The 12,730-nt window shown below is 36.9% G+C and overlaps 1 protein-coding gene across 3 annotated transcripts in view; it reads left to right on the forward strand.

Moving 5' to 3' along the window:
- The window catches only part of RPRD1A (regulation of nuclear pre-mRNA domain containing 1A), a 72,769-nt gene that overhangs the window by 19,618 nt on the left and 40,421 nt on the right, over nucleotides 1-12,730 (forward strand). For all 3 annotated transcript variants that reach the window (XM_008691299.2, XM_008691282.2, XM_008691290.2), the window contains exon 2: nucleotides 10,711-10,840. In XM_008691299.2, the coding sequence (XP_008689521.1) occupies nucleotides 10,711-10,840 (130 nt within the window). The remainder of the gene's footprint in view (nucleotides 1-10,710; nucleotides 10,841-12,730) is intronic.

Consider the following 12,730-nt stretch of genomic DNA (forward strand, 5'->3'; position numbering starts at 1 on the left):
AAATCTCAGTAAAACTTGGGGAGAAAACAGCTCTTTGTTTAACTGATTTTTTTCCCTCTATTTTTGTTTTAGTTTCATTAATTTCTGCTTTTATTATTTCCTTTTTCTGTTTTCTTGGGTTACTTTTGCTCTTATGGTAGGTTTTTGAGGTGGGAGTTTAGATTATTGATTTGGGACTCGTTCATCTTTTCTTTTATATGCATTTAGTGCTGAAAGTTTCTCAGCCCTGCTTCAGCTTTATTCCACAAATTTTGATAGGTTGTATTTTCAGTATATTTGTATATGCTAGTTGAAGCATTCTTATGACGGCTGCCTTAAAATTTTTGTCAGATAATTCTAATGTCTCTGTCACCGCAATTCTAATATCTGTGTCACCATTAGCATCTATTGATTGTCTTTTTTTCATTCATTTTGAGATTCCTTTGGTTCTTGGTATAATGAGTGATATTTGCTTGATCTGTATTCTATGTGTGTGTTATGTTTTGAGAATCTGGACTTTATTTAATACTGTTTTATCTGGATTTCTGTGATATCACCCCATCGGGGAGGGAGGTACTCTTTGTTACTGTTGAGTGCAAGTGGAAGTCTGGCTGACACCACAAAGTGGGAGATTAGGAATGTGTGGTTGTAGGACTGCTGGGCCATTGTGGAAGTCCTGGCTCTCCACTAGGCCTTCTATGACACCATCCCAGGGGGCACTGCCTTCTTATTGCTGGGTGGGCATGGAAGGCCCAGGCCTCCATGAAGGCCAGGCCTCACTAACTTTGCCTTCTCTGACACTACTCTGGAGAGATGTTGGGCTCCACATCACAGCCTGGCTTCCCATTTAACCTTTAGTTAGCGTGGGTGTGGGTGGGGCACAGTTTTTTGTGCTGTTTTGTTTTATTTTTTTCCCTGTGGTGTTTGGCTGGAGTAGATTGGTTATTGTCTAAAAGTTTTCTGTCTTTCTAGGCTGCCCTTTTCCTGGTCATTTGGCTAGAATGAAAAGGTTTGTGTTGGAACTTTTTGTGTTGGCACCTGTTCGGATTTCTGGGTTGCTGACTTTTTCAACTCCCAATCTAAGATAAAGGCAAAAAGAAAACTCCAGGAACTCACCTTGTACTGTTCTTTGGATCCCAAGGTCCCTAGCAGTCTGCCCTTGTTTCTCTTCTTATGTTGGTTTTATTTAAAAGCCCAGGATATGTAGTTGTACTTTGCAGGAGAAATAGGGAAAACTACATCTGCTCCATCTTCTTCGAAACACAAATTCCCTACAAACTGGTCTTTGTATTGGAACTGGGACACATCATTCGGAACTCTGAGACTAGTATTTTTACTAGTGCTTTCTTGTCTTAGATAGTATAAGATACTTTCTGGTTTGCGTGTTGTATTTTAACAAGCTTATTTTAATATAACCTATGCTAAACACTTTTAGTTTTTATTGCTTTAAAATACACACTTGTTGTAAAATTTAAAACAGCACAGTACTATGTTAAATTGCCAAGTAAAAATTAATTGCAAAAACACCAGTTATTCCCAATTAATTTGTAAATTCAGGGCAGTCTATAAGAAATTTGTTCTTTTTCAAGAAAGTTAAAGCTAAATCTAGAGGTCATTGGGGAAAGTAAATGTGGAGGAAGAGCCAAGGCAATTTTTAATTTTCGTCTTGTGAATTTTGACAGTTTTTTAAAAGATTTTCATTTATCTATTTGACAGAAAGAGAGAGAACAAGCAGGGGGAGTGGCAGGCAGAGGGAGAGGGAGAAGCAGGCTGCCCACTGAGCAGGGAGACTGATGTGGGCTTCCATCCCAGGACCCTGAGATCATGACCAGAGCCCAAGGCAGACGCTTAAATGACTGGTGCCCCATGAATTTTGACAATTTTGAAGGGAAAACAGTAATGGAGATATTGTGCTCTTTTAGGTGTCCACACAGCCTCTGAAGGCATTGAAGTTACAAGAGTATGATGTCAGTACAGAAATAATAATATATATGTAAGGAACAGAGGAGACACTTATGAGGAAACCCATTTTGTGTAGGCATTTGGTAAATTAGACGCTTTATATTCATGGGAGAAGGACTGTAATATTAACAAATGATTATTAGATTTCTGCTCAGTGCCTTATGTAAAATTAATCCAGTTAAAGATACAACACTGAAAAAAATCAACTATGGAATCATGTAAAGAAAACATGCATTTATAGTTCTTTCTAGTCTTGCGTTGTGAAAAGACTTTCTAAGTAAGGCCCCAGGGGTCTTATAAGAAATACAAGGGGATCATGACCAGAGCCGAAGGCAGTCCCTTAACCAACAAAGCCACCCAGGTGCCCCTATAGTCATTCTTTTTGATGCTCATTTGCCAGTGGCAGCCTCTTAGAGGGTCGCTCCTGTCTTTTGGATACAACCCCAGTGATTTTAAAATAGCTTTCTTGCTTTCTATCATGACAAGTTATGCCAGGCTTATCTTAATGCATTTCCTGCTTTTATTGGCAGATGTGTAGGGACCACAGTTTGGGTCCTGGGATTGCTAATTTATTTCAGTGCATTTCTTTGAATGCATTTTATTACTTGAGTAATTGTTTCATTGGTAAATGGAGATAATAACTTACTTGTAGGGTTGTTTTGAAAATTAAATTAGATACACAGTAAACTTTCAGAGCAGTGCCTAGGTATAAGAAAATAGTCAATATGTATTTTTTTTTAATTCGAGTATAGTTAGCATACAGTATTATTAGTTTAGGGTGTACAATATAATGATTCAGCAATTCTATACAGTTCTCAGTGCTCATTGTGATAAGTGTACTTTTATTTATTTATTTTTTTAAGATTTTTTATTTATTTGACAGAGAGAGACACAGCAAGAGAGGGAACACAAGCAGGGGGAGTGGGAGAGGGAGAAGCAGGTTTCCCACTGAGCAGGGAGCCCGATGGAGGGCTCGATCCCAGGACCCTGGGATCATGACCTGAGAGGAAGGCAGATGCTTAACGACTGAGCCACCCAGGCACCCCATAAGCATATTTTTAAACCTCTATCTGTTTCACCTACCCTCCCCCCCACCTCTTCCCAGCAATCACCAGTTTGTTCTCTGTATTTAAGAGTCTGATTTTGTGTTTGTCTCTTTTTTTTCCTTTGTTTTGTTTCTTAAATTCCATATGAGTGAAGTCATATGGTATTTGCCTTTGTCTAATTTGGGATTATACCTGCTCGGTCCATCTGTGTTGTTGCAAATGGCAAGTTGTTTTCTTCTTTATGGCTGAGTAATATTCCACAGTATATCTATCTTTTTTATCAGTCAGTGGACACTTGGGTTGCTCCCATATCTTGGCAATTATTTTTTTTTTAAGATTTCTTTATTTATTTAGAGCGTGCGAGAGAGAGTGGGGGGAGGGGTAGAAGGCAAGGGAGAAAATCTCAAGCAGACTCCCCGCTGAGCATGGACACGGGACTCAGTTTCACAACCCTGAGAACACGACCGGAGCTGAAATCAGGAGTTGGATGCTCACCCTCTGAGCAACCCAGGTACCCCCATATCTTGGCGACTGTAAATGATGCTGCAGTAAACTTGGGGTGCATATATCTTTTTGCATTAGTGCTTTCATTGTCTTTGGGTAAAGACCCAGTAGTGGAATTACTAAATCATATGGTAATTCTGTTTTTTATTTTTTGAGGCATCTCCCCACTGTTTTTCACAGTAGCTGTGGAAATTCCACAATATTATTTTAAAAATACTATTCTTAAAGAGCAAAAAAGTTTTGGTCTCAGTCCCACTCTAGAAGTATAATGTGAATAAACTGTATGATGTGTATTCTTCCAGAACTCTTCCAGTTGACAGTGTCTTCTATAGTGGTTTCTTAAAAATTCATTTGTTGCATATACTAAAATCAAAATTTTTGAAATTATTTCGGGAACTTGAATTGTCTTTGACCTGTTAGACTGGGGAAGATGTCCATTTGCTTAAGTCTAGGTAGAGGTTTTTGTGAGGTTTTTTTTTTTTTTTTTTTTTTTTTTACACCAAACATTGAAATAAGAGAGATCGTGTACCTATAGGACAAAGTCAAATTGGAGCATCAAGTGAGCACTACCCAGAAGCCCTTTTCGGCATGTAGGTCCAAGTTGATTATTTAATATATAACTCATTTTATTTTTTTTAAAGATTTATTTATTTATTTTAGAGAGAGAGTGCGTGGCAGGGGCAGAAGGAGAGAAAGAATCCCGAATGGGCTCCCTGCTGAGCCGGGAGCCTGATGTGGGGCTTAATCCCATAACCCGAGATCAGGACCTGAGCCAAAATCAAGAGTCAAACGCTTAACCCACTGAGCCACCCCGGTGCCCCATGTGTTTTCCCTTTATTACTTAAATCTTTGTTGGTATCTCTTGATATACACCCCCTCCCCAAATTATTTCTTGATCTTCCCCCGAAGTAGGTCTTTCTGCTCTCTGTGTGAATGTGTGTAATTTAACACTATGTTTGAGATACATGTTTGAGGTATCTTTCCATATCAGTATATAAATTTCTCTCTCTCTCTCTCTTTTTTTTTTTTTTTGAGGAGCGGGAGGGGCAGAGGCAGAGGGAGAGAGAATCTCAAGCAGATTCCACACTGAGTGCAGAGCCCGACGCGGGGTTTGATTCCATGACCCTAAGATCATGACCTGAGCCAAAATCAAGTCACATGCTTAACTGACTGAGCCACCCAGGTGCCCCTCTGTCTCATTTTTGAACAGCTGTAGAGTATTGGATTGTATGGATATACTATGATTTATAGTCATATAGTCATATCTTGTTATGATGAGTATCCTTAGTGATTTTTTTGTGCAATTATGATAATATATCCATAGGGTAAATTCCTAGACATGAAATTTGCAGGGTCAAGGGATTTGTGCATTTACATTTTTTATGGATATTGCTAAATTAATTTTCTAAGATGTTGCACTAATAAGTATATTAACCACCAATGTCTAAAGGTATCTAAAGGTGATAATCTGGGACGCCTGGGTGGCTCAGTCGGTTAAGTGTCTGCCTTCCGCTCAGATCATGATTCCAGGGTCCTGGGATCAAGCCCCTCATCGGGCTCCTTGCTCAGCAGGGAGCCTGTGTCTCTCTCTGCCTCTGCTGCTCCCCCAGCTTGTGCCTGCTCACTTGCTCTCTCTGGAAAATGAATAAATAAAATCTTCAAAAGAAATAAAGGTGATAATCTTAGTCATACTCTTTCCAACTTAGTGTCAGACTTTGATCTCGATCAGTCTAATAGGTGGATAATGATAATTGGTTTTAGTTGCCCAATATTTGTGTTTCTTTCATCTTTCCATTCACACTAGCCCATTTTTCTATAGGTTCTTGACTTGTGAGAACTCTAGAATGGAGAAGGAGATAAAAATTTTTGAATTCAGTACTTTGAAAATAAGCAAGATTGGCTAGATCTGTAAGAAAGTTTGTGTTTCATAATCTGAATTTGAAGTCGAGGTGCCTGAGAGCAGTGTAATTTTACATTTTCCCCCCTTCAGCTATGCCGAGTGAGGTTAAAACCAGAGGCCAATTTAGTGGAACAAATAATTAAAGGAACAGGTCTAGGCCAAAAACTATTGATTTAGTAAATAACTAAGCAAATTTTGAATCAGCTATTGAGCTTGATTCCATAGATGGGTAGATGAAAGTGACAGTTGTTACTTTTGATGGAGCTTAGTTTAGTTGGGAAGCATTAGATTAAATAAAAGTAATTATAGTTGGAATAACACTTTCTTATAGTGTTCCATAAGAAAGTGTGGGGTGCTGTGAGACCATATCAGTGTTGCCTAACCTGCGTACCGAGTGGTGAAGGAAAACCAGAGGAACCTGTTTAACTGAGGTCTATAGGATGGGTAGGAGTTGGGGAGGTAGAGGAGCGGTTGTATTGGGCATGAAGAGAGAGTAGTTTAGAGGGCAGAGACAGACATTTTTGGGCCTTTGGTTTCTATTAAGGATTTACAATGTTATCTAGAGAATAGTAGAAAATCTTTGAAGGATTTTAAAGTAAGGGATGGGTTGCCAAAAGTCTGAGGCATTGTGGCAGTGGTACAGGAATACACTGGCTTTATCCACCTCATTTTTCACCCACCTTGGCTATTATGGAGCAGTCAGCTGTGTCTGACTGAACTCTTGGTCCTGTCTGGGACAGATAGAATCTATTCATGAATGACTTGTGGATTATGCACTTTCTGTGGCAAAGAGAGTTAAACCAGTTTCTGCCATATAACCAACTGTTCATCTATATGAACATGACTTGTAGTCTATAGTGATAATTAGTTTACCAGAGAAATAATTATGAGGCTGTCCAGCAATTGTTAGTAAGTCCTTAATAGATTTTTCTTTCAAGATCATGGCTTTTCTTTTGATTTCCTCCTATAGGACCTACAGTAGTGTTCATTGTTATGTGTGTGTCTGTGTGTATATATATTTGTTAATTCAGTTTTTTTGCTGCTTCTCCGACATAGAAGGCTTCCTCTGTAAAGAGGTTCTTGTGTTGATAGATAACACAGTAAAATTCTAGCTGTTGTATTTATTGGCATTGTCATCTAGTGTGGTTTTAAATTTCAGTCACCATAAAAACATGGGTGATTAACTTAGATTATGATATTCTGCATTATATCAAAATGAATAGGCATGTGGTTTGTACAGTTGTAAGAAAATAAGTAATGATGCTCTCACTTAAAAAAATTTTATTTATTTATTTATTTAGGAGAGAGTGAGTGGGCAAGAACACACCCAATTGGGGGAAGGAGTAGAAGGGGAGAGAGTGGGAGGAGGGGAAAGAATCCCAAGCAGACCCTGCGCCAAGCATGGGAGCCAACATGGGGCTCAATCCCATGACCCCAAGATCATTACCTGAGCCAGAACCCAAGTCATATGCTCAGCCGACTAAGCTACCAAGGTGCCCCAATGCTCTCACTTTCTGATTATGAACAAGTAAAACTAGATTCTGAACTGATCATGAATTGGTGAAACTAGGTGGCATATATATAGTCCTTTGACTGGCAAAGTTTGTTTCATGTTGTTTATCTAAGAGCCCAGGCTCTTCTTTTTGAAGCTGTGTAGTTGATATTTTTTTCATTTGAATTGTGAATTATTATGTAACTGTTTCTTATTTATGTGATGAACTGAATTTGTATTGCCCTTTTGGGGGATGTGCTCAACATTTTAGGTAATACTATGTCCTTATACATTAGCCAGCCAGATTTTATTATCATCTATTTGTTTTGACTTACCTGTTCACATTACAAGTTCCAAGGAAAAGGGCTATACTTAATACCCACAGTAGCTTAAAATTTTTAGTTCAGAGAGGTGAGATATATAAGAAAATGATTCCTTACAATGTAACTATTGACTGGTCCTTATTTGCTTATACTTTATTGGCACAAAAGTAGCAGTATACACACATACAGTTACACTGGGATATAATATTATATTTACGATTGCTTCCAGTGTTGGTGTGATACATTAGTGGAGAGAAGGAATAAAGAGAACTCACCTTTTTAGTGATGTGACCTATCATGTGCCAGTCTATATAGAGCTTGAAAACTCTTGATTGAACAGGAAAGGTTATTTTTGGTCAGTGCCCAGCATGGTCGCTGGCACATAGCAAACATTAAATAAGTGCTAAATTGAATGGAAGATTTAGAAAATAGCTGTTTTTACAAGGAGCCCTGTGACAATAGAAATAAAGGAAGTGATTAGGTCAGCCCCATTTTTAAGCGTTATATTTTATTATCAACAGTTTTTTCTTTAAGGAATTATGAAATGGTATCTTTGCTCTTTCTGTTAATTTTGTATGCTTATTTAACAATTTATGGCTCTGTTATTTTCAAATTATCAAAATTCATTTGAAAATCATTTTTGTGATTTTCTTATGGAATTGCTTGTTGTGATTACTTCCATCAGTTTATTTTTGTTCTACATGAAGGTACACAAAGTTTTAAATGGAAGTAAGTTTTTTTACTGAAAATTTGGAAAAGGGTATACATTATAGCAGTTTCTAGGATTTTTTCATAGTTTAGCTTGGGTTCCACAAGGGGAAAAAAATGAAAATAATGTCTTGATATTTGGACCCCATACCAAATCCATGCTGTGGTTTTGGTTTGTTTTTGAAATATGCTGGGTTTGTTTTTTGGAATATGCTGGGAAATATATTTTGAAATCTTGTAAAATTTTGCTTTATTGTACATTGTCGAAACCATTCTGAATTGTATTTTTGAGAGATGGTAGCCCATGGATTTAAAAATATTGCAAAATACACATGTTAAGTTTGTGTGGTACAGAACAGAATTTACCATTTTAACCATTTCTAAGTGTTCAGTTTATTGGTATTGAGTACATTCACACTATTATGCAACCATCATCACCATCTATTTCCAGAATTCTTTTCATCTTATAAAACTGGAATCCAAACCCATTAAACAATAGCTCTCTGCCTTTCTCCCCCCAGCCTCTGGCAATCACCATTTGCTTTCTGTCTCTATGAATTTAACTATTCTAGGTACTTCATATAAGCAGAACCATATAGTATTTGTCCTTTTGTGACTGGTTTGTTTCACTTAGTATAATATCCTCTAGGTTCATTCCTGTAGCATGTATCATGATGTCCTTTCTTTTTAAGGCTGAGTAATATTCCATTTGTATGGCTTACCACATTTTGTGTATTCATTTGTCTGTCAGTGGATACTTGTGTTGCTTCTGCCTTTTGCTATTGTGAATAATGCTGCTAACATTATAAAATATTTTGGTTGAGTCACTATGTGATCTTTCCAAAAGGTAACATCCTTTTTCATTTATAACATAGTCATAAGAGGCATAGTACAGTTATTAAGTGGGAATGCTTAGGAGTTGGACTTTGGATTCAAATCCTGGCTGATCCCTTCCTGGATATTTCACTATGGGCAGATAACTCTTTTGATGCCTATTTGTTAAACTGCCAATTGTAGGTAATGATGGTACCTTAACATTATTTGGATTAAATTAGGTAATATATGTAAAGTGCTTAGAATAGTGTGGAACACATAGTAAAAGTTTGATCAATGTTACCGCCATTTAGGAAAAGGAGCCTGTTGGTTCAGGTACCCATTTAAAGTACTGCAGATGGTCTCCCAATTAGATAATAATAAAAATTTGAGTTTTTAAACTCATTTTGACGCTGAGAAGGCGAATACTTGAATTAATTAATATTAACCTTTGGGTGGGATTTTCTTTGGGCAGGGATAGGTAAAAAAGAGACAGGCTTGAATATTGGGTAAGTTGCCATTATGATCTTCTTCATGGGAAAGGGTCCTGGTATCTTAACCAGTTATACTGAATGGTTTATCTAACCAGACAAGAGCCAGAAGAATCAGAAGTTAGTCTTTGTTATTGCCATCTCTTCCATATCTTTATTCTGCTCCAGGACTTTCAAAAGCATAGTGGTGGTCCACATCTTTAGATAGGCAAATGAGACTATGCAGTGGATGGCACAGATTTGTAAAGTCTGGTCGTCTCTGACTCAGTATTCTAGTTTTTTGTGAGAAGGTGTGTGTGTCACTAGTTTCCCCCTCAAGAAAGACGTGAACTCAGAAGTGGCTTTTAATGTGTTGAATGATTAAACTGGAAACTCAAATCTAGAGGGCCAAATGTAGCCTGCCTGTTTTTGTCTTAAATGGTGCACTGGATTATCAGTCCTGACCATAAGTTTCCTACACCATTGAATGTGGATGCCACAGAGTACAGTGTTTCTGAGTATAACTATACTACTTTGAATAATTCATATTTAATTCTAGTAAAATTATATTATGAAAATTGTCAGTATAAAAGATTATGTTCAACTAACGAAATTTTACCTATATGTATCACTCTTATTTGAGTTGTACTTAATACTATACCACTTAACATTGTAGCTAGTAAAAATGTATCCTGGCTCACAATTGTTGAAATCTTTTCCCTTCTTTTAGAAGGATGTTTACACCCATGGAATATTGTGAGAAGAGACATCTTTTTGTCTAGATGAATTCAGTTATTTAAGGCCACGTAATCTAATGTGGGTGAAAATCTAAACTGCCCATTTGGTCTCTCCAACATTAACTCTGTTAGCTTGGGAAATATTTATTTCATAAACAAAAAATACATAATTAATTGAAGTGAGGTCTCTTTCAATGTATTTTACATTTCGTACTCTTGTTTTACAATACCTTAATGATAACTTTAAAATCAGTGTGGGTATTAAAATAGTTATAAATTCAAGCTTTAGGGTATCATCTTAACGTGACCAGTCACCATCTTATTTTAAATAAGTTGTATTTCATGTAGTGTTTAATAGTTTTAACAAAATTTAGTACAGATAGAGTCACAGAGATGCATTTTTACAGACCTAAGGATTTTGGTGTATAAAAGTACTAATTTGGGAATAGTGATAAGAGTAGGAATTGAAGGTAAGTAGTTTGGGCAACTTAGTAAAAGTTCAAGGAAACAAATTAATTATTGACTAGTTCCTCCTCCTGAGTCCTTTTTTTTTTTCCTCACATGATGCACTTCCAGGAACTATAGAAACCTAGTGAGTTAAAGAATAGTGACTTGATGTTTGGTAGTAGGATGAGAAGCTAGAGTTGAACCTGATACATAAAGGTTAGTAGGTTTGTTGTAGTTCTCAAACTCCTTGATTCAGGTATTGAGAAAATTTGTCCAAGTTAAATGAGGGTATCTCAAGTAGATTTTTACTTATTTTTTTTATTTTTCAGCCAAACCAAACAGGAAGCTTACTTTTCTCTACCTAGCCAATGATGTCATTCAGAACAGCAAAAGGAAGGGGCCGGAGTTTACAAAAGATTTTGCACCAGTTATAGTGGAGGCTTTTAAACATGTTTCAAGGTATGGTAATTGTTTGGGTACTAGGTAATCTGTTTTAAATGCACATAATATGTCCTTTTGTTAAAATTTGCTGTAAGCCATTCAAACAAAAAACGGAATGTATTTCATTGAAATTTTCATTTGAAAAGACTTACTATAAATGGCATTTGTAAATATGTTAAATACTTTGTGTGAAGGGAAATTTTTGAACGGTTGCAGTGGTGGGTATTTGGAGTACTTGAATTAACAGCTTTCCTTTAAGAGACCAAAAGCAACTGCCATTTTGGAATGAACTTCATTAAGAATGAATGAAGGTTTTGAATTGAAAATTTGTGTGGTTATAAAGCTATCACTTTTCCAGCTGATATTTCTGGATAGCGTCATATCTTTTCCTTTCATATTGCTTTTAATTTTAAGGTGTTCTAGTGTTTGGATATATATCATAACATTTTAAAATGCTTTGGAACATTTAAAATGCTTTGGAACATATTAAAATAGAATATTTATGTAGAATAAGTATAAGCCTGTTGAAAAATTTTGCTACAGAAAAATTCTGAGGGTAAAAATCAGTGCTTTGGCTTATGTCCTTTTAAAATGCTTATTTCCAAACATATGCAAATATTTGGTAGGTTACTGGGTAAACATTATTGGGTAGACTACTAAATCAGTCTAAATTATAGAATCTAGGGGTAAATGAAGATCTGTGTTCAATGATTTAAGGATGAAAATAAACTCCAGGCATGCCCTGCAACTTTAGTCATAATGGATGCATTTTTTAAAAATTTACAGTGTGTGAAATACTGCTGTATGTTACTTTCTTAATGAATATTATTTATCTTTCCTTTTAGATATTGTCTTTTACCATCTTTTCAGATGTTGGCATTTTTTAAGAGTTCAGTCCTAGGCCCTCTTTCTTTGGTCATATTCTTCACTTGACCTCTGGATGATTTTATACACTGCATGTATTTAGTTATTATCCACAACCTAGTAACTCACAATCCTACCCTCCAGTCCAGATGTGTTTTCTTTGTTTTAGACCTGTATCCTGTTGCCTCATGAATTTCTAGTTTTATGCCTTCAGACATCTCAAACGTACTGTATCTCGTATTGAAATCATATATTGTATCCTTGCTCCCTATCAGACTTGCTGCTCCTCCAGGTTTCACTCTCTCAGTGGATCCAACTCTATCTATCCAGATGCCCATATGAGAAATTAGCCGTCATCTTTAACTTTCTCTGTTACTCTGATTTATAGTATATCACATTCTCCTTTCTCCTTCACTCCCTTTTATCCCAGGTAGTATATATAGTTCGCACAGTTCTTTAGATTTCTTTCCATTCTAGTTTCCATAATGTCATTTCTTTTTTTTTTTTTTTTAAGATTTTATTTATTTGTTAGAGAGCACAAGCTGGGGGGGAGGGGCAGAGGGAGAGGGAGAGGCAGACTCCCCACTGAGCAGGAAGCCCACTGAGCAGGGAGCCCAAGGCGCAGCTCAATCCCAGGACCCCAAGATCATGGCCTGAGCCGAAGGTAGACACTTAACCGACTGAGCCATCCACGCGCCCCCATAATGTCATTTCTATAATTGCAGGAGCCTCTAGTAGGAAACTAGTCACAGTTGCAGAGCTGATCATAACAGTCCCTTGCCTTTGAGTTGTTCTCATTTGTCCCAGAGATTAAGTCTAAAGTCCTGAGCAAGACTTGCTTCATGGCCCTATCCACATTTTCAGACTCCTGTCTCACATTTCTTCCACACACACGCTTTACAGTCCAAGTTTAAGCTAACTGAACTCACTCTTTTAGTTCTTTCTACCTTAAGGCTTTTAAATATGTTGCCTCTCCTGAGAAATTCAATAAAGTATTTATTGACTGCCTACTATGTGTTGGGCCCTAAGGATGCTGTAGCAAAA

The sequence above is a fragment of the Ursus maritimus genome, unplaced genomic scaffold (genome assembly GCF_017311325.1).
Source record: "Ursus maritimus isolate PB19 unplaced genomic scaffold, ASM1731132v1 scaffold_18, whole genome shotgun sequence".
Classification (NCBI taxonomy): Eukaryota; Metazoa; Chordata; class Mammalia; order Carnivora; family Ursidae; genus Ursus; species Ursus maritimus.